The sequence below is a fragment of the Copadichromis virginalis genome, linkage group LG13, assembly GCF_057382275.1.
Source record: "Copadichromis virginalis isolate Kocher_CV1m ecotype Utaka linkage group LG13, C_Virginalis_male_GT1.1, whole genome shotgun sequence".
Lineage (NCBI taxonomy): Eukaryota > Metazoa > Chordata > Actinopteri > Cichliformes > Cichlidae > Copadichromis > Copadichromis virginalis.
The window spans coordinates 6,129,328-6,152,659 of record NC_140630.1 but is presented as its reverse complement, the minus strand read 5'-3'; the positions used below and the strand labels follow the sequence as shown (position 1 = coordinate 6,152,659).

Genomic DNA, 23,332 nt, shown 5'->3' with positions numbered 1-23,332 from the left:
GCAAAAGCAGAAGTTTGGTGAGTTTGCTGGTCTGGAGCATTCAGGTATGTGTTAACACATCTCATAATCTTCCCAGGAGTTGATGTGTCAGCAAATTCACCCCAAGGTCAGACTGTGGTTGGAGAAATAGCAAAAAACCCAAGCGCTACATGTCAGACTCTACAGGCCTCAGTTAGCATGTTAAATGTTAGAATTCATGACAGAATGAATAAGTATGGACAGTTTTGAAGGCTCTTCTCTACCAAAAAACAATATGGAAGAATGGGTCTGAACAAGCCACTTTTTCTGGAAGAATATTCTTTGAAAATATGAGACCAAAGTAGAATCATGATTCTGGCTGGTAATGGTTGAAAAACTGTAAATAATATTAATAATAATAATTTTTGTAGAGAACAAACAAATTCAGTTATGAAAATATTAATACATTACTGATTTGTGCATGAAATGTTTATATGCATGGTTTATGCATTAAGTTGTGCAGTGGTCCAATCAAAGCTCAGACCTCAACCTGACTAAAATGCAGTAGCAGGACTTTGAGATTGAGGTTTGCTGGCATTATTTAATTAAAAGTAATCTACTGAAACTAGCACTGTAAAGAAGGGTGGGCCAGAACTCTGTTCTCTGTCAACGTACGTACTAAAAAAATCTCAACTATGGGCGTAAATATTGTAGTAGAAAGATGGCGAAGCCAAACACCAAAACAAGTGTCATTGGAAAGTGATTGCACATTAAAGTCACTCCGACACAATGTTTTAATTATTTATTTATTTATTTATTTTAGCAAAGACGGGAAGCACTATCTAACCACATGCTCTCAAAGTTTTTACAGCTCCGCGGGCTTTTCTCTTTTACTCAAGTAGGTTGAAGTTACATGAACATGATAAACTGATGGTTTGCCCAAACATCTGGCTTTTTTTTTTTAAAGTGATTCATTGGAGTGACTTTTGTGCACAAACTGACATTATTTCTTTTTTGAACATGCTGCGTCCTATGTTTTGGTGGTATTGTTGGTTGAAGTTAGCTCATGGCACATATGATATAAGTCCTCTGGAGTTCTTCCTATGAAGGTGCCAAGGAAGACCTAATAATATGCTAACTACCCAGTTAGGTACATTGAGTACTTGTTGATCTTATTAGATAAAGTTTGCTTATTTTGAACAATGACAGAACATTTAACCAAAGACATGAAGATGACTTTGCAAGTGCAAGTAAGTAGAATTAGCAGTTAACATCACTAGTTTTGAAGTATTCTCAAAGTAGGCTACTTGTAAATTAATTATTTTGCACACAAAGAGAGTGTCCTGCATAGTTCCAAAGGTATTGCATTTCAAAGTAGGCCTAAGCATGCTAAAAGATAATGGAAATCATTAAAAGTTTTTATCAAGTTAAAATTATTAGTTGCACCTCACCTTAACAAAAAGGCTCAAATATGTTTTAGTTTGAATTTGTTTCACTAGGAATTGCTTGAAACTGATGGTAAGGGTTGCTGACACCAGTGGTAGAAGGGTGGGTCATCCATACACCTGACAAACGTTTAACAAATATACTCTGTGTTAATGCCTTCTATGGATATATTATTATACAATGACGCAAGTGTTTGTGTTTTTTAGCAAGCACTGTCTTATAGTTCTTTTTTTGGTTTAGTTGTGATTAGCTTGTGTTAGACTACACAAAAGGAAATATCTGCAGCTTGTTTTTCATCATCAGTGTTCTTCACGCTTGATAGAACGATAGTTTGCCCAATAATCAGCAAGTTATGTTTTTGAAAGTGCCTGCCCTTTTTCAAACTGTTTCCAAGCAGGATTTCTGTGACCAGCCATCTGGTGTGTCAGACACAAAGAAGGAAGCATTTGGTTACATTTGTACATGTCCCAAAATTGCGTACACACAACATTATAAATGAATGAATCTGAATTTAACTGGGTAAAACTGGCAATTTACTGTGTTCCTGGTAAAAACATTTTTACATATAAATCTCTTACATATAAATATTTCTACAGGACGCGAGCGGCTTTCTAGCTTTGAGTGCTTCTGCTACAGAATTTATTTTTGTCAGAAAATATGCATTTTTCAACATATTTTGTTTCTAATTGAGCCTGAAGACAGTGAAAACAGCAGTTTCTGTTCAACCTACTCTCCATGCTCCCTGTGCACAATGAGCCACTGCTGAGGTTTTCTTAACACATTGTTGAGTAGTTTCTGTGGTTGGAGCAAAGGAAGTGGACCATAATGTAGTGCCGCTGATGCACCGCGAAGTCTATTAACTCATTCACCATAAAGTGCCTGCCTGACTCGAGACATCCATCAACCCTTTCTGCCAAGTGCGGGGAGAAAAGTCAAATCACGGAGGCTGTAAGAAGCTGACTTCAGGGCCGAAAGATCACATGCACTCTTTGTGAAACTAATTCCATATGGTTGAGTTTTAATGTCAGAAGTTTCTTTGTTGGTTTTTAAAGGTCACTGAAGCAAATTACTGAGAACCGTTGATTCAGTAATGAGGTGAACTTGAATCGTCACACTCGCTGCATTTGTTACTTCCATACCCTAAACACGCTCACACACAGATGGAAACACTGTATGCATGTACACACTAACATAGCCCAAGGTGTTGAACATGTTGAATTTTGCTGCTATTTTAGTCATTGAACATGATGGTCGCAGCTGTCGGTGGGCCCTCTGGACACATGCACACACAGCCACACATGCATAAGGTCTCAATCCCAAAGCAAGCACGGATCATCTGAGGGAAATCTATGAATTCCCAGGCATGCTTTTGCCCCTAGTTTGCGATCCAAGTTTGAAAAATTATTAAAATATTTTCAAAATGAGCGCTGTACTCTTTTTGTCTTCATTTTCTTTATTGTTTCACAGGCAGGGGGAATTACAGGGATGTGGTGGTAAAAGGTATCGATTCACAGTTTCATGGACTGGGCTTATGAAAGCAAGTCAAAGGAAGAGAAAAACAGTGACAACAAGACACTCTGATATCAAGTCCACTGATTTATTTCCATTTTCAGAGTAATTCGTTTTTCTCAATGGATTTACTAGATCTATTATATTAGCAGGGTAATATCATTGAATATGAGTTTGCAGAAATGAGATTACACAAACAAATCAGCTAAATATTAGTTTATCAGATCTCAAGACAAAACAGGATAAAATGCTTTCTGAAGAAACTGAAATAATGCCTTTCGAACCCATTAATTGATGACCGGACCTTTAAAAGAACATACAGTGTGCACAACAGCTCAACAAGAGGACATAGTAGGTGGGCGTGGGGGTTTGTTTACTAGCTAAAATAGCATCAGAGTACATGATACAAAAACTGTGCCTCATTCAACTGAGGGTTCTCTACAAAAATACATCTAATAACAGCTTTTTTTTCTTCTTTTCTAATGTACACAGTTTATCACAATAATACAGAAAACCTATGTTCATAGCGAACATATGGTTTCATACCCCGTGTGGTGCACGGCTACAAGGAGAGGACACCTTGCTGTGTCATCACATTAGCTATAATTCTCATGTTTTCTTGCACACACTGCTGCAAGAAGAGGAATAAGTTTTGAGGTTTGCTACTGTTCGTAAGCTGCATGTATGTCACCGCAGGCACCTATAGTGTCACTGCAGAGACATGTCTAACCTACCAAAGGTGAGGAGGCAGCATTTACTTAATGATGAGCTCTGGGAAAAACAGCAGAGCAGGCAAGGCAGGCAAAGACTGTTCCTATTAAGCTGTGTGTGTGCGCGCGTGTGTGTGTGTAGGTGTGTGTGTGTGTGTGTATGTGTGTGTCTGCGTGCGTTCAAGTTTCTGGGATCAATAAGACCAATATATTTTACAGAGCATGCCTTAAGATTTTAGTGAGAATAAGGATGCCAATCTGCCCACAAAAACTGATTCCTGTTGTTGAATTTTAATGCATATTTTTATTTGTTTTTATTTTGTCATAGACGCCTGCACCAGAATAATCCATATTCGCTGAGATGAATAGGTGCTGCCAGTGATGCCCCACAGCAATCGCAGCCAGATGTTCAGCTTCAGAGGAGCGAGAGAAAAACAATGTGTAAGTAGGTGTGGGCGTTTCTCCGCTCTTCCTTCCTCGTTACTCCTGCCATTCACGCCTCTGAAAGTCTGAGTGTCATGCAGTCGGGAGCGGCTCTCCGGATTTACGAAGAAGCGGCGCATTTTGTTATCTGAGACAAATTTCTCCTGCACTTCAGCCGAGATCATTTAAATGCGATAGATTTAAACAAAGAATAAGGGTAGAGCTACGCCTTTTCCGTATGTACTGTGTCGTATCCCTCTGCTTTAAAGGAAAAATCCACCCTGAGGCGTTGTTCAGATAGAAAAAGAAAGAACACTTTGAACATCCTGCGTTTGAGTGAAATGATGTGACTGCGCTTGGGTTATTTTGTCACACACCACAGAGTGGAAAATCACCTGTCAAAGTGCAACAAGCAACCAGTGAGTGACAACAGAGGGGTGAGAGTGTTAATTTAAAAAAATGGTTATTTTTTCATTACCTGTCAGTCAAATCCTCACATCTTTCTACGTTTCATCGCGGCTCTGTCTCATGGGGAAAACCCCTGTTGGAGTCAACTGTGTCCTGCGGCGTGCTAAATCACTCATTGTGTGCGTTTAGGCCTAAATGGGTGAGTCACTAAATGCAAAGTTAACCACCTCTTCGGGATGTTTGTAGTTCAGCTGCAGTGGAGTGAGACGGGAGAAAATCAACAGTCTAAAACGTCAAGCGTAAAGGTCAGACGCTGGAGCCAGTTCATCAGAAACAAAGAGCAAAGGCTTATTTCTGAACTTAACATTTTGTTCTGACGTTCAGCCGTCACAGCCTAAAGACACACTGCAGTACAGACTCACAATTTATGTTATACCATAGACGATAGTATATAAAAGATGGACGTGGTTTCGTGGTCTAAAAGGGGAAACGTTGGATTTTCTTAAAGCAGGTAGTATATGGTAAAACAACCCTAATCCTCACCTGATTTATGACCTCTGATTATTTTATTATCTCAATAGCTAGTTTCAAGCCTTACTGAATACAACATGTCGTTCGTTTAGTAACTTATGGTTGCATTTAGAGTCAAACAGTTCATAAACCAGGGTATGTTTTAAGGCCAGAGGTGGGCAATTTAACTTTCCAAGGGGCCACAAGAGACGTTGGGTCTGCTGGAGGGGTGCACCAATAGGCTTGTAAAGACTTAAATGAATATTGAAAAGAATTGAGTTCAACTTATTGGTGCAGCTTTCCACTGTGTCTCGTGTGGTCCCATGGGAAAATGCATAGCCCACTCCTGATTTAGCCAGTGCCAGAATATAAATAATAAAGTGTGACAAGGGGTATTTTACAACCATGCATGCATAGGACACAGAGAAATGGAGCTATAGTTGCAAAGTGCAGAAATATCTGTCTTTGATGGCGTGTTGTGGAAAACAGGAAAGTAATTTTTCCTACGTGCAGAAGTGGATTAATGAACTCGCTGCACAGAATTACAGTCGGGGTCACAGAGAGAGCGCAGAATGTGCTCAACACATTTCCATTTGTTTTGCGATTTTTGAGTGAGATCATGCTTTCAGTTACAAAATTGTAGGATTTAATGTAGCTGAGGGAGCGCACAGTTGCTACCTTATAATAGATATACAAAGTGCTGCCATGTGAGCATGTATTTCTTAGTATGAAGTCTTGGCAATGGCCAAAAACGCTTCAGTCAAGGTTTTAAGATTTTACAAAGCATTATGTGAAATCATTGTGGGTTTGTTCATCTATTATTTACAATCAATGGCTTTTGCTGTAATGGCAGCATTAGCAGTCCTATATTGATTCAGAAAATAGAAAATAATCATTAACATTTTACTGTAAGTTGTGTTCGTGTTATCCACTGATTTTCCAGCTATTCACACCTCCCCCTTTTTTAAAATTTAGTACTGTAAGTTATAGGGTAATACAACGTAAAACAAAGACTATATTTTTGATACATTTATAAATTTACTTATAAACAAATAAATAAATTTAATCACTTTATTGCTATGTAGGATTTAGGACATGGCTTTTCTGTAATTTCAGATGTCAATGTAAACTCTAGACAAATTCATCTGCAAGGTTGCTCTTAAGTGTTTCTTGTGTTTCTTTCCCACACGACTGGGTCAAACTTGTCTGATGCTTGGTTCCGAGATACCTGTTGTTAAGCTTTGATTGGTGTACATACAGACTGCTCTGCGACCTGCAGTTATCCCTAACACTCATCTCTAAATACAGGGAAACCAACATCTTTCTCTGCTGCTTTAAAATCTCATTGAGCCAAGGTTTTCAAAGGGCGACCCACAGGCCAGTGGCAGTCCTTGGTGACATTAGGTAACAACAAGTCAATTCTAGGTAATAACAAATCAGCTTAGAATTACCATCAGGAAATCTGCTCATCCTTGAGCAAACGCAGATGTGTTTGCTGCATCATGTGCTGGCTCCCTAAATTGGCACTTTTAAAACCTCTCTCAAAGAAGGTTTTTTTTTCTCTTTGCACTTCCTGAAAATCATTATTCATCTGTTTTATTGCTGTACTGGACAGTAAAATGAAAACATAATTTTGAAAGATAGGAGAAAGAAAGACAATTTTGTTACACAGAGTCTCTTAAGAGACCTTTTTTTTGGCTCATGCTGCATTCACATCGTGTTGGACCCTGAAAATTTCCTGTTATTCTGACTAGATAGTGTTCACATTATCTCGGCCTACTTATGCTTTCACGCCCTGAACATATTATCTGTCTATTACTATGCCAGTCTTGTAGTATTCTACCATTTTAGCATATATTAACTCTGCTGGACCCACAATGGGCAAATTTACTGTTAAAGCAGACTAAAGAGATATCATCTTTTTTAATTCCATACATTTTCTTCCTTGTCTTACTCTGATTCCTACATTACCCACAGTGCCGAGTGACTGCAGATGGTGCACTTCAAGGTTTGGGTATGTTATGCTAGCATTGGATCCTTTAGCTCCAAGCCTACAGCTTTAGGCAGCGATGAGGAATGGGCTACATGTGCCTGCTGCTAAGCTCAGTTCTTTCCAAACTCCACACCCCCAGATTTTATTCAGTTTCAAACTTTAGTCCCAGCCAGTTGACTCAAGGGCAACTCCACAAGACCTGTAAACAGTCTTTGATGTGTAGAATTTGTGGAGTTCTCCTTTAATTTTGCGCTTTATTTAGCTCCAAGTTAAAGAGGATTTGCTGCCATTAGTTCTATACAAATATCTGAGATTCTGTCTAGAATATCTACGATTTTTCAAGTTTGTTTCATTATGGTGTGGATGTGTTTTTCCTGTCTGTTAAATGGTGGATGCTTATACAGTACTAAACAGGGTCCTTTGAACAGTGAATCACACAGAGCTACTCCAGTATAGTTTAAGAATAAAAACATGTAGGTTTAAACTAAGTGAATGTGGCAACAGACTCATATTTTGTTAGTGAAATCTAACCAGAAAATACCCTTTCGTATTTGTTAAACGATGAAGCTTTCTAATTATGCAAAACAGCAAAGTAGCAAAAAATTGCGTGTTTAATGTTTTTAGAACTTTGGGTTTCTTTTGAACCCATTCTGGGAAAAACAACTTCCTGTTGTCCTGTGCAAATCTTGAATGCCATCAGCTCTTGATGGCCAGCGACCCGGAACATACAAATTAATTTAAAGAAAAATTCCCGCACATCTACGATGACAGACTGAAGAAATCTGAGCATGCGAGGGTGAATTCATCCTTTAAAGTCACAACATTTTCTAACGTGCCTCATGAGCAAATCGCCAGCTTAAAATGCAAAACAGCAGCTCTGACTGATTTCTGCTGAGGGAAACGAGCCCAGCTGTGTATCCCTACCACGATCCCGCTGGCTGCACACCTGAGGCTCATTTCAAGTGGGATTGCAGTTGATGAAGATAATTAGCCATCTTTATTGTTTTTCAGATGTGTGAATCAGTGCTTGAGTGTTTGGACGCGGTGATGAAGTTTTCCAGAGGATTTGACTTTAAGAAGGATCAGTTTTGTGTTTTTACTCAAGAGTTCCTGAAATTCCTCACATTTCAGCTACAGTAAAAGTATGCAAGCGATGACACCCAAAGCTGTTTGCACCCACCTGACAAGTAATTTTTTGTATCACAAATGTGAACATGTACCACTCTCAATTCTTTCTTTTTGTTCCTCTTTTTCAGAACAATAACTGCAAGGGCAAAACTGCTGGATGTGGAGTGGGGTACAGAGATGGGTGGTGGCTCTGCACAGGGTGAAATGCTGCTGCTAAGGGATATGGACCAGGGGCATCCAGGAGAGGGATGGGAGAAGATGCATAGAAAGTGGGAGTAAGAGCGGGAGGAGGAGGTAGTGGTGGTGGAGGTGGTGGTGGAGGGATGGGAGATAAATGTGGGGAGAAAGAGGGAATAAGATGAGGGTAGGAAGGAACAGGGAGGTGTGGTGCGGGTGGGAGGAGGGAAAGGTGATGTTGGATGATGGTGTGATGGAAGGAGATAGAGGAAGAGGAGGATGATGAAAAGGATGGCTGGAGCAGGAGAGGAGGATGGAGGTGGATGCACGATGGAGGGAGGCGATGAGGAAAGCGGGGCATCTTCTCTGGGAAGAGAGGTTCAAAATCTATCTCCCTCTCCTTACTTCTTTCCTCCCTTTCCTTCTCCTTCCTCCTCACCCATTCCTTCTCCCACTCTTCGTGCCTCTCCTTCAACTTTTTCCTCTCCATCTGTTTCTCCTCCTCCTTCTTTCTCTCCTTCTCCACACCGCTTTCATCCTCCATCTGCTCCCTCACGGGTGCAACTTCTTCATTCACAGCATTAGCACAGTGATTACAATCAGTGACATGATTACCGTTAAAATCGTCACACTGACCACCGTCAATATCATCGGCTCCACCTCCAACACTTTGCTGAATCCCTACGCCGCTTTTGTAATCAATCACTGAATCAGAGAGGCTGTTTTTGTGTCGAATGTGGCACTGAGATATGGCTTTCTCCTCCTCGCTGTGGTCACTTTTGTTATTTTTCTGGCTGTAATCGCAGTTATGACTAAATGCGTCATTGGCTTTGGAGTCATTAGACTCTATTTCATTCACTGTGTTTTTACATTGACAGTGGTCAGTGTGTCTGTTATTAGTGCTACAGGCAAAATAATCTTCAGAAAGGCCATCCACAGGTGTGTCTGCAGTTTTCTCACTGGCTTTTTTAGCCACGTGACCATGACAAAGACTTTTGTCTTTCTCAAAAGTAGCACTAGAGATGGCAGAACTGTCACGCTTATTTTGCATGGTGCCCTTTCCATCATCCTGACTGTGGTCATTGGGTTTGTTATTGGTATGACAGTCACTAAAAGGTTTCTCCGGTGAACACTTCACCTTTTCCTCGCCTCCAGAGGGACCGACGTTAAACTGGCTGTAGTCATTAGCGTCTGCATTGCTGAATTTGCTGTCATCAGAGCTGCAGTAGTTATCGAGTTTGTCAGCGGTGTTACCCTCCCTGGTATTTGAACACAGAGAGTGTTTTGTCCTGCAGAGCAAATGGCAGTCAACAGTTTTGTCCTCTGAAGTGTTGCAGGTGTCCTTGCTATTGAGTTCAAGCGCCTCGTTACCATCCTGAATGCAACAGGCCTCGCCCTCGTTTAAATCCGAAGTCATATCAGTGCAAGCTCCGTCTTGCCTTAAAACACTAGCGACTCTCCTCGCCTGTCTCCTTCCCCTTTTCCGTTTCTTCCTCGGCGTTGCCCCAGCCTCCGGCGATCCGCTCTTCCTCTTGCTGGCTGTTGCTGCTCTCTTCGACATCCCTTCCTCTGAAAGCGCATCGGCAGGGAGGGTCATGTCTACACAGGCCGGCCTCAGTCTGGGCTCTGTTTCTGTCTGTTGGGCAGAGCAGCATGTGGTCGGGCTTGACACAAGATTGCTGTGTCCTGCAGGTATTGTTTGTCTTTGACTGCACGCTGTTTCTCTAAAAGGAGCAGGGACAAGGCTAATCGTTGGTTTGCATGCTGTTTCTCTGTGAGGTTTAGGAACAAGACAAATTTCTGCCTGGCTTGCAGTGTCACAACAGGAAAAAGGAAGACAGCTAATCGCTGGGTTACATGCGTTTTCTTCAGCTTTCGGAGCAGCGCTTATCTCTCCCTTACTCAGATTCCTTTGCTCCTCATCTCCCTGTCTGTCCTCCTTCCCTGCTTGTGTATTTTTGTGTATCACCCCCATCTCTCTGTCATTCTGAGCAGGGTCGGGTGTAATTGCAGGACAGCATGGCATCTCTATAACAGACCCTGGGACGAGGCTAATCACTGAGTTACATGCTGCATCCCTGCAGAGGAGCTTTCTGAGCCCCTGGCCCCACCCGGAGGCTGATTGCTGAGATTGATGCTGGCTGGCCTCCCTTTTCACCTGCAGACACAGCTGGTTACACCGATTACACCGATTCACAGGAAGATTACTTAATAGCTCCCCTCTCTTCTCGTCATTTCTACCTGCCCTCTCTTGCTCTGTCTGATCTCGTCTTATCCTTCTCTCTTCTCCCCTCATCCTCTTTTTTATCCCTCCCACCAGCCGATGTGCTGCAAGATTACTTAATAGCTCTTTTTCTCTCTTCTCCTCTTTTACGGTGCCCTCTCTTTGCAGCCTGTCTTCTCCTTTTCCTTCAAACATCTGATTCACACAAAGACTGCTTATTATCCTTTTTCCCCTTTCTGACTCTTTTCTGTCTGTTTCCTCTCCTCTTTTCTTTCTCCCCCTTTTTCTCATTCCTCTCCTTACCCCACCCCTCCTCTTCCTCCTCCTCCTCCCTGATTTTTGAAGGCCTAGCGTCGGAGCATGGTGGCCTTCTGCAGAAATGGGAACAAATTTTAAAGCGCTTTCATCATGGCAGCTGGAGCGATCCGGAACTGCGTCGCTACCGCTACAATGGGCTACAAGTTCCATAGGATTTCCTGCCTGTCCTCCTTCATCCTCTTCTTCCCTTTCATCTATCTTCACCTCCTTTCCTCCCTTCATATCCTTCTGCCTCTGTTGGCAGTCAGGTTGTTTGATCACAGATGGCTTTATTCTCTCACCCCCTTCCTCCAGCCCTCCTTTCTTTTTTTCACCCCCTTCCTTGGCCCTGTTATGCGCTCTGAAGTCATAAAGTAGAGGATTGACACTGTAGGAAATGGAGGGCGAAGTTTTGGTGTAGCTGACCATCTCCGTTGGCCACAGAAGAACCCTGCTACCATCTCGGCTCAGGACACGACAAAACGGCTCTTTGGGACGACTTGGAGGCAAAGAAGCCGACTCTTTTGATGGAGCGGAGTTTGACTGGGGAGATTGGGGATTGGGGAGAGGAGTTTGCTTGGGCTGTGCTTGAGCTGACGTGGTTTCAACACATGAAATAGATTTTTTAGGCTCATTTGTTGTAGGACAAGCCAGATCTTTTACTTCTTGGGGTTGGGTTAAATCTGTCTGATTTTCCACAGCATCATGGATTTCAACTTTGCTGCTTCCGCATTCTGAATCTGTGCTTACACTTTCAGAAATATGTCCTGAAATGCCACTGTTTAAATAAAAATGAGCTCTAGTCCCACTTTCACTGCTGACTTGGGCTCCAGTCCCATCGTCCTTACATAAGGAGAGCTGGGCTCCATTCCCATTGATAATTGAGTCCTCTACTCTGATCACATTGCGATTACATAAAGAAACCTGGGCTCCAGTCCCAGAGAGTCCCACAGTTCTTTTCTCAGTAGACATAATGGCTCCAGCCTCAACGGGTCGAGTTTCAGTTTTACTCTCCTCACTGCACTGGTTTCCAGTATTCCAGTGATTTACACCAACAGCAACCATGTCTGCGGATGATTTGAGCTGCTGATCGGTGACTTTCTCCCCCAGATTTGTTTTCCTGTCATGCACTGCCGCACCTTCTTGCTTCCCTGACAAGCCAGAGCCCTGCCCTGCTTGGATAAATACGGCAGCTGATTGGTGTAAGAGGACACAGCTCCTTTTGGGGAGCGAGAAAGAGACAGGGCGGACTCTGCTCAGGATAGACTGGACGTCAGAGGCTCTGCATACTTCCCTGCTGCTGTTGATGCTGACATTGGTGGTATTAGTAATGGAGGGGGTGGTGGAGTTCTTGCTGATGCTGGTCACTGTGGTTTTGTTGAAAATGGAGCCATTATGGGTGGCGCCAGAGGCTGTTGTTGGGATGTTATTGGGAGTAATGGGATGGCTTAAATAATCATGAGCCCAAGGGATCTTGTTAAAGTGGCTGTTTTCTGTAGAGCTGTTGGTATCACTGTTTGTCAGGGTGGTGCTGATGCTGGGTGTAATGGTTGGCAGTTGACTGTAATCCAGATGGGTCTTGTCAAGCACGCAGGAGTCAGAAGCAGCAGTAGTTGTGGTGCTGTTGGCGTCTGTTTGCTCATAGGTCCACTGTGTTTTGCTCAGGAGTGCGGTTTCCAGAGGAAGGAAGGGCTGTATCCGGGGGATCTGAGACTCTAGATGGAGAGGGGAACAGAAAGGATTATAGCAGCTGACACTGGTTACATTTACATGTAGAACATAACAGGATTATGTGTCGAACCTAACTATAAAGAAAAGAGTAGGAAGGGATACAAAATACCCTTCCTACAAAGAATACCATTCATTTTTAAGGCTTCCTATACAGTAATCTCCTTAGGCTTTTTTGAGCATTTTGGTACCGCACCATTACTCTTTTGTTGCTTTCAGCACGTCTAAATATGATTTATGGATGTAGGATGGACTTAGGAAAAAATAAGCGCAGATTTGAATGTGTCTCACTTAGAAATGGCAAAAAATAAGACTTGTGTAATATGTGTAATATCCATCTTTTTACAGCCATTATGGGGCTCACCGTGCTGTCAGACATTCGTCTGTCTATATGTCAGTTTGGTGAGAGATTTAGAGAAATTGTTTGTTGAGTGAAGGTTTTAAGATGAATCATAACTTTAAAAGTGATCTATAATATGCTACATCAGAAACCTTGTTTGTAAACTGTTTGAATTTTAGAAGGGGAATTATGAGTCTTCCTACTCTAAAAGTGAAATGCATTTAGGACTTCAACTCCACTTAAATTCAACCCTTCTTGAACTTTTGCACTGATTTCAAATTTAAAATGAGAAGAGGAAACATATTGAACGCGTTGCTGTTGCTTACTTTTGATCTTATTGAGTTATTCTCACAGCATTTCTATTGAGACATTCACATACACTGTGAATGTGTTGGACAAAATACTGTAATCTCAAGTACAGTATAATAAAATAATAATAACTTATCTCAAGTGCAGTTTTCTCCCTCTTAACTAAAGGAGAAGTAAAGTAAAAAGTAGTAAAAACTCTATAATAGTAAGCAACTTGACCCAGAAGCATCCTTTAGTTATGCTGCTATAGGGAGGTTGCTGGGGATTTCCCATGATGCACTGACTACTTCTTCTCCAGGCCCTGCTACCACAGCATGTCATTAACTCTTGTATTTTTCTTTCCCAGAGTTTGACTGATGTTTTTGTTGTTCATGGACTCTCTATGAGGAGCTACAATCTTTTCTGTCTTCTATATTCTCATGGCTGCACCTCCTCTCTCTCTACTTCTTCCTGTTACAAAGAAATTCCTTCACTGGGACTCTCCACCATTTGACCTTAGAACTGAAGAAGCTTCTCGGATGAGAGGTGAAACGTCTTCAAGTAACTTAAAGAAGTCCAGACGCTTTTCTTTGCAAGCTCCTTTGACTCCTTCTCCCCACCTTCACCAAATGCTTGTTCATATCATCTGGGATCATCTGATCATTTATAATTTGAGTTTTTACCTAACAAAACAAGCCGCCTTGAGACAAGTATTCTTGGTGCTATATCAGTAAAACCGGTGCTATACATGAAACTAAATTCAGTTGGAAAAATATTTTTGAACAAGATACGAAATCTTAAGTTGCGATAGTTATATACCTTCCACCTGTGTTGCTTCCCGTTTCTTTCATTATTCTGTTCTGCTACAGTGTTTCCTCTATCTCAGGTCCACCAGGTAGACTAATTAAGGATTACCCTGCCCCTGCTTATAGGAGGCTGGGAGAAGGGTCTCACTGTCTCCCAGACCAAGTAGCTCTCCAGAATCCCTGCTTCTTTGCTTATTTTCTGGTTCAGGACTCATTGTTTGGCTTGCCCGGACTCTTTATATACTTTTTGTTTCTTTTTTTGCCAAACTTCTAGACATTTACTTCCCATTTTTTCCTGGTAAACTGAAGTTCAGGTATTGTTCTACTGGGAACAGCAACTTTGTAATATGTTAAGGTGAGCATTTTTGTTTTTCATCGTAACTATGATAGTCAAGCCACTTCCTTGCAGAGGACAGTAAAAGCAGAGATATAAGCGCTAAGTAAATGCCACCATTTATGCTCAAGCTCCTTAACGCACAACTAAAATACCCCAGTGTCCGCCAGAGCAAAATATAAACTGTAAAATGCTCATATGATATGATTTATTCTGGAGTCTTAAGCCATTCCATTCGCACAAAGGTCAGCACTGCTGAGATGGGTTGGAGTTGGTCAACAGCAAGAAATTGTGTGTCAAGGTTCATCAATGTTGAACACAGGGCAAAATGTCTGTGTTGATTTATTACAGCAACTCCAGTGATAGCTTAATTTTCCCTAATATTCACTGCAACTACAGAGACCCTAAAGCATCATTTTATTCAGTGTCTAACCAACCAGATTAGGTGCTTGTTATGTTGTACTCCACTCCTCCTCAAACCACACCCTCTCATATGTGTGCATTTCAGGTCTTATACATTGGAAAAGAAGTGAAAGCTCTGACATCAGAGTCTGCTGTCAACAGAGATATTTCAGCGATTCTGCAGCAGACCACACGCTATTGAATCCCTCAATATCAAGAGTGATATCCTCATCACCCAAACCAAACACATACTCATAAAGTATTTAAGAAGCCTAGTACATGCCTTTTTAAGTGGATAAAAGCTCTTACTTGTTCCCAGTGTGGTGTTGCTTGGATGGATATTGCTGCCGTTCTGCACAATCTCTGGTCTGGACTGATCGGCTGAGTCGACAGCCACGGTGGTGGACCGGAACATGGGACCAGAACCGGGAGCACTAAGGAGAGGAGGATACAAAGACCAAAGCGTTAAAAGACCGCGAGAACAGGACGCAGCAATAGATCAGAGAATGAAATAAACAGAATAAATTAAAAGAAGAGAAGAGAGAAGAGTACAAAGGAAAAAAGGGAGAAGGGAAAGAAAATGGGAAACGTAGACAAAAAGATGAAGGTAATGAGAGAAAAATGACAAAAGAAAAGATAAGGAAATCAGAAAGAGGGAGATCAAAAGAGATGGAGAGGAAAAGGTTAGAAGAAAGAAAATGCAAGGAAAAGAAAATGAGGAGACAAGAAGAATCAAATGATGAATAAGAAGAGATGTGAGGAGAAAATGAAGTGGAAACAAAGAGGAGAGGAAGCAAGGAGATAGGAGGGAAAGATTTAAAAAATAAAGGCAAAGAGGACAATAGAAATATAGATGGGAAACTGAAAGGAAAAAAATGAAGAGTGGAGGAAACAAGAAGATGAGCATTGAGGAGAGCAAGAGGAGAGTAGAGCTGAAATCCAGCTGAAAATCAATTTGGCCACGCTTCTCTTCTCTCTCCTTTTGTGCCAGGAGCCAAACTGCATTGTTGCAAATCTGAAAATGGCTATGACAGCCGATACTGATACATGTACCCACTCTCCTACCTCCCTCGCTTCCCCCCCTTCCTGACACCATGACACCCCCCTCCTCCAATCCCTCTCTCAGCAGCAAGACATCTCCCCCCCTCCCCTCTGCCCAAACATCTCCCAGTGTCACAGTGGATCAGGTCAGGAGACAACTGAGGAAGCTTCGCCCCAGAAAGGCAGCAGGCCCAGACAAGGTGTGTCCTAGGATGCTAAAGGCGTGTGCTGCTGAACTTGGGGAGCCGCTACAACGAGTCTTCAACCTCAGTCTGCGACTGGGGAGAGTGCCCGCCCTATGGAAGACATCCTGCATCGTCCCGGTCCCCAAAAAGAACCGGCCCAATGAGCTGAATGACTTCCGACCGGTGGCACTGACGTCACATCTTATGAAGACTCTAGAGCGGCTCTTCCTCAACCTCCTCCGACCACAGGTACAACATGCCCAGGACCCACTACAGTTTGCATACAAGGCGGGTGTCGGAGTGGAGGATGCCATCCTGTACCTCCTACACAGAGCCCACTCACACCTGGATGGGGGAAAAGGCACGGTCAGGATCCTGTTTCTTGACTTTTCCAGTGCCTTTAATACCATCCGGCCCTGTATGCTTCAAGAAAAACTGAACAGGATGGAGGTGGACCCCTGCCTGGTGGCTTGGATCTCCGACTACCTCACCGACAGACCACAGTACGTCAGGCTGAAGGACATCACGTCTGACACTGTGGTCAGCAGCACAGGAGCACCACAGGGAACTGTGCTGTCCCCTCTTCTCTTCACCCTGTACACCTCTGACTTCTGCTACAACTCTGAATTATGCCATATTCAGAAGTTTGCAGATGACACGGCCATCATGGGGTGTATCTGGGATGATCAGGAAGAGGAGTACAGAAGTCTGGTGAGGAACTTTGTCGCATGGAGTCACACAAACCACCTGCAACTCAACACCTCAAAGACTAAGGAACTGGTTGTGGACTTCGGGAGGTCTAGAGCAGGTCCACTGCCGGTTCAGATAGAGGGGGAGGAGGTGGAGGTGGTCAACAAGTACAAGTACCTCGGGCTGTGGGTGGACAATAAACTGGACTGGTCATGCAACACAGAGCACCTGTATAAAAAAGCCCAAAGCCGACTGTACTTCCTCAGGAGGCTGAGGTCTTTTAACATCTGCAGGAAGCTCCTGAGGATGTTTTACCAGTCGGTGGTTGCTGGAGTACTTTTCTATGCTGTGGTGTGCTGGGGGAGCAGCACAGCAAAGAAGGACTCATCCAGGCTGGAGAAACTGATCAGGAGGGCTAGCTCTGTGGTCGGCATGAAGCTGGACACTCTGGTGACAGTGGCAGAGAAAAGGACATTAAAGAAACTGATGGACATTATGAACAATGCTGGGCATCCTCTGCACACGGCCATTAACAACCAGAAGAGTCTGTTCAGTGACAGGTTGCTTCTCCCAAAGACAAGAACTAACAGACTTAAAAACTCCTTTGTCCCACACGCCATCAGACTGTTTAACTCCTCTCTGGAGGGGAGAGGGAGGGGAAACAGGAGGACAAAGGAGGGGGGAACAACTAAGCTGTAGTGCCTCTGCACCTCACTGTACAATACCTTTGTTAATAGTCAACGGTGCAATAGACTCAATACTTGAAATGTGCAATTCACTTGTATTTTTATTTTTATTCCTATTTATTATATTTATCCCCTTCGTATATTTTATTTATATTGTCTCTGTATTTATATATATGTGTGTGTGTATAACTCTGTAACTTCTGTCGGTGCTGTGCTTTTTTGGAAATCGAATTTCCCAGAGGAACCCACCCGAGGGATTAATAAAGTTCTATCTAATCTAATCTAATCTAATCTAATCTAATGTACAGTGAGTGGGTTCAGCCGTGCAGCGTGATTGGTCAGAAACACTTCATAGCCACTCTGAAAATACCCGTTAAGCACAACAAAATGCATTTTATTGCATTGTGACCAACGAGATTCTCAGTGATCTCTCTTTTCTTCTTTACTTGCAAGGCTGAGAGACAAACATAGGTCAGTCCAGGAACATGCATGCATGGAGTCAAAAGTTGGATGTTAGATCATGTCTTCAGAGAGTATTTTAAGGCAGAGATCAATGTTCGCTTTACGTGGGCATGCTCGGGTTGGGACTTGCAGCTTTGAGCTCAAATTGTGGATTCGTGTGCAATCGTATACATTTTGAGAAATCAATTTTTTGTGCTTGGTAGCTCGCCAGATGAACCTTTCTCATCACACGCTTTGAGCAAGAAGCAGCCAAATCTGCATCATCTGTTTTTGGACCTCTCTGTTTGTTTATCATTATTCTTACAGGATTTTTTTAAAGACAAACAGCACGTGAGCACAACAACTGTTTGGCAGCCCACTTGAGAGTCCCAGATGTCGGAGCCTCCCACTGGCACATGAACAAACAGACTGATATGTAGATTTTTCAGCAACATTAACACGCAGCTGTAAAGCAGCTCTGACAGACATAAACATGGCGGGGTGTTCCTCGTAATGGATAAGCCAGCTCACGCAAGTTCATCATTTCTACCGTCTGATGATCGTAACTCACTGCAGCTACATGAAAAGGACAGGGCTGATTTAGTAAAAGTCATTCCTGTTCAGTCGGGCGTGAGAAAGTACCCACCTCCAATATTTTGTGAGCTTCTGTTGTGATAATTGTGGTAATTTTGAGGCATATTTTCCACTCATTTTGCATCCTATCTGCTGTTTTCAACCCCTTTCTAGTAACTGTAGATATTTGTGTTAATTTTGTGCAGTCGGAAATTATATTTCAAATTAAAGCCTTAATTTGTTGGTCAACTATTTTTTCAATATTTTGATTACAGGCTTGTGTGGGGCAAACATTAGGTTATTTTTAACCACTCTGACAACTATACTGTAAACATATTGGAACAAACATAGTAACTGAACATGCATAATATTTTACGTAACACCCATAATTTGCTTCTGCAAACCCAGAACTTATCCAACACACCCACTCTGGATGTTACAATAGTACTGGACAAATGCAGCTACAAAGACACTATAGAAATAAGTACAGTGAAATTTTCCTAAATGGGTACTGCACATCTGTAAAATACTTCAAGTTAATTTAAATATAATCAGTTACACCAACTTAAAAAGGTCGAAAATTTCTGAGACATTAAAATGATTGAACTAGGATTTTCTAAAGTATAAGTTTTGATACAGTTTTATTCAATTATGTTAGTATTTGTCACCATGCTCTTCACTCTGAAGCCACCCATGGGTATAACTACTACAACTACTGTTTAGGTCCTTAAGTTTTGTGGCGTACTGTATTTGGGTCTCACGTGGTTACTTAAACACATAATTTTAATCAGATGAGGGTATACATACTAACAAGCGCAGCTATATAAAGTACTCTACAAGTTCTTGAAATATCAAAAGTTTGAATGTGTTCTCACGAGGGTCACCACATGGGCTACACAGGAAACAGGGAATGTCTTTGGACGTGAACACATGAGCAGCAGCGAGGCCAGTACGAGCGCTTTGGTGTTTGTGGATTTTAAATTGTTTTCTTGAATGAAAAAGATGTGCTCGGAGGTTAGACAAGTTTCAAAATGCAGCAGGTCAGGTTGCTGTTTGATTAGTGACATTATTATCCTGTAATAATTCACACTTTGCATATTGTTTACACAGAGTACTAAAGTAAACCAGTGGAGCTATCAAACTGAGACACAGTGTGAGGCTCTTAAATACAAGGCCATCATTAATTCACATTTGAACTTTGAATGTGTCAAGTTCACTCTGCTACCACATGACTGTACCGCACAGTGCAGCTCAAATCACATCATCAAGTTTGCAGATGACACAACAGCGGTGGGTCTCATCACTAACAATGATGAGTCTGAATACAGAGAGGAGGTACAACACCTGGTGGACTGGTGCCAGAGCAACAACCTGTCTGTTCAGGAGACTAAAGAGATGGTTGTTAACTTCAGGAAGACACCCCACTGCACATCAATGGATCTGCTGTTGAGTTGGTCAACAACGGGAAGTTCCTGGGTGTGCACATATCAGATGACCTCTCCTGGAACCTGAACACCACCACCATCACTGAAGAAAGCCCAACAACATCTTCACTTTCTCAGAGGCTGAACAAGGCCAGTCTCCCTCCTCACGTCCTCACATCTTTTTACCGGGGAACCATTAAGAGCGTTCTCATTCCTCACTATCCAGTACGGGAACTGCACTTTCGCTGAAAAGAAGTCTCTGATAGTGAGAACAGCAGAGAGGATCATTGGAGGCCCTCTCCCAATCATTTCCTAGCTCATCATCAAACACATCATCCGATGTGCAATCAGCATAGTGAATGACACTTTCCACCCCTCACATGCACTGTCCTCCCTTCTTCCATCTGGCAGACGGTTTCACAGCATCAAAACCATAACGGCCAGACACTGCAAGAGCTTCTTCCCCCAAGCAGTCAACTACCACCAAAGGGCCGATAAACATAAACACTTTTACAAACAAACACTTTGACAAACATAAAGATCTCTACAAACATTTTTACAGTACTCACCAGAAGACTCAATAATAACAACACAAACTTTCACATCTACATTATGCTACACTTGCACATTTTACATCTTTCACATGTCTTCGTCTTGTCTTGTCCACAATATCCTGACCATAACTTGAACATAGTATTCAATACCAACATCTCACTTTACTGTAATTACACATGATCACTTTGTATTGTCTTTTGTCCGTGTTTATTATACATAGATATAGTTAGTATTAGTACCTTTTCATCTTTTTCATTTTACTTAAATATAGTGAGTTATTAATTTTTTGTCATTTCTAGTTTTATATCCCCTGTAGATATATTTTGATACCCTTATAAATGCACCATGGGGGGCTTGGGGTGAAATGGCATTTCGATAGATACACTCTATACTATATATATTGTTGTATTGACAATAAAGATCTTGAATCTTGAATCTTTTCCCGCCATCTATTCTGGAATGAGCATTGTCACAGTTTTAAGTCCTGTGTGATGATGAAGCAGAAGACAAACTAAGTGTGGACAGATTATTAATAATATTAGTCTGATAATGTGATTTATTTAGCTTAAAAGATAGAATAAGTTTGAGATTAACCTCATGCAGGACAAATGTACTTATTTATGAGCAATTTTCCAAACTTCTTATAAACATAATGGAAAAAAAATTGTATTTGATAACATTTAATATTACAATAATGGATTACACAGAACTGGGCAATAAATGTCATTACACTAGATGTCTTTCTGAAAGTGCTGTAACTACGTTTAAGGAAGTACGTCCTTCACTGTTATCTTCTTTAGTGCCATGTAGCAGGACAAAGCAGAGCAGCTACCTTAACTCTACTCCCACAGAATGCAATACAATGCTGCAAAACACCTTGAGGTGACTGTTGTTGTGAATTAAATTCAGTAACAACTGAATTTCATTTTTAGCTTATTCAGTAGTCCATCTAGTTTTTTTCCTCTAAATCTGCTGCTTGGTGCTGGTGGAAATGGTACTCCTGAGAGCTGGAAAGTGAACCAAAACTATCAATCTTCTTGGTCATAAAACAAAAAAAACAAAATAGATTTTTTTTATTCATGCTCTGTGGGGCTGAAGAGAAAGGCAAGAGAAAGGCAGATGTGGACATTGTACTCTTTTCATCCCATTGAAAAACTACAGCTTGAAGTCCTAAAAAAGACTTTAAAAGATAAAGAAAAACACAATGTTTAACAGTTTCACTGATTTTTGGAAAACATATTTTTTTACCAAATCGATTTTGAAACATATTCCATAAAATATAAATGGAGCAACTGATACAATTGAGCTTTTTACACATAAAATATAATAAATGGGTTGAAAGGAAAGAAAGAACTTATGGATGCTACTAACCACTCTCCCGTCCTCCTGTCTTCATGCTGATTGAGTCTCCTCAGCACTCTCTCCTCTCTCTTCTCCTCCCTGCGCCTCCTCTGCCTCCTGCAGGCCAGTGCTCTGTAAAACTCCCTCTGTTTCAGCTCCTTCAGTCGCTGCAGGACAAGCAGAGTGATTAACAGAAGCAGATGCGGTCGTATCAGGGCTGCATTAAAAAGGAGATGTAAGAGGTCAAATGGATAATGCATTAAAAAGATGAATTTAAATGTTTAATTTGTGAGGTAAGTGGGTGGAGTTATCAGTCTTGTGTATTTGCTCTGTCTGTAAGCGTGTGTGTGTGCATTGTTTGTGCATGTGTGTCTATATGCACCGTCTAAGTCAGCCAGTGTCAGCTTTAGTAGAGTCCAGACCAGCTTAATTCACTTATTGAGCTCTGTCTGCAAGCTGTCTGCTGACCGGAGATACTGATACAGTGTGCGAGTGTCATTTGTGCCCGTGTGTGTGTGTGCCTATGTGTGTGTCACAAATAATAATAATGATAATAATATACCTGTGGGTTCACATCTCAAATAGACAGATGACAAGAGACAGACAGCGAGGCGGGCGGAGACACCAGCAAATAGATAAGCAGACATAAATAGACAGACAGATAAAACATGGAGGCAGGCAGGGAGACAGACGGACAAACAGAGGCACAAAGAGACAGGCTGGAAGACAGACACTGTGGGGTTTGTTAAAGTTTGTTATGTAGCCTGTGATTTTTCATGGAAGGTGTACATACAGTGTGAAGGGTGGACAGAATGACAGGAAGCCTCACGGTAGACCATAACAACGCGACAAACTAGGACTGAATCAACACCGTTAGCACACCGTCAACCGTTAAACTGTGAAACATGTAGACTGGTTTACAGCATATCAATATAAATACGAACATTTAAAAAAAAACAACCCAACACGTGATAGTTTCCTGCAATACCGATGATGTTGCCTATTAACCTGAGGTGGAATGAAGGCTATGTCTCTTTTGTGCAAACTGAGCCCAAATGCTCTTTTTTTGCTAACATTTGAGTGATTATAGCATCATATTTTTTAGCACTGATTTAGGCCACATTCATTCATAACACACACATTTACTGCTTACTTTTGAACCTATTTTTAACAACCTTTCACACACTTACAGGGAAATTCAGGGGATTCAAGGGAAATTTGGGGTTATGTATCGTGCCCAAGGACACTTTGACACTTTGTGGAATAGAGCCAGTGTCCTTCCAGATGGTCAAGCTGCACAAACTCCTAAGATACATTCATTCAGGTGAGCCCTACATACCAAATCATATCATAGAATGGAGACTACAATAATAGAGCCCTTGAAAAAGTATTTGCCCTCTTTCTGATTTTTTTCTTGCATATTTGTCACACATGTTTCAGATCATCAAAACAGTCAATATCATATACAGATAATTCACATGATTAACTGATTATCCACATTTTCTAAGAAACTAACTTACATTTCATCAGCCACACCATGCTCAGATTAATGTTAGACCTTTTGAATAAATAACTCACTTAAATATAACCTGTCTGACAAAATGAAGTATACTATCAGATCAAAAAGCAACACATCATGCTGTGATGTAAAGAAACAGATGAGAAACAAAGCCATCCATCGGTCTGGAAAAACATTATAGAGCATTTTATAAGGC

General features: G+C 41.6%; 1 protein-coding gene across 1 annotated transcript in view; it reads right to left on the bottom strand.

The window, feature by feature from the left end:
- Positions 1-2,987: 2,987 nt before the first annotated feature.
- LOC146695131 (uncharacterized) overlaps positions 2,988-23,332 on the bottom strand; it is an 87,130-nt gene continuing 66,785 nt past the window's right edge. The window contains exons 3-5 of the mRNA XM_085477041.1: positions 21,648-21,784; positions 14,991-15,115; positions 2,988-12,498 (exon numbers count right to left, since the gene is read on the bottom strand). Coding sequence (XP_085333167.1) covers positions 8,210-12,498; positions 14,991-15,115; positions 21,648-21,784 — 4,551 coding nt within the window. The 3' untranslated portion in view covers positions 2,988-8,209. The remainder of the gene's footprint in view (positions 12,499-14,990; positions 15,116-21,647; positions 21,785-23,332) is intronic.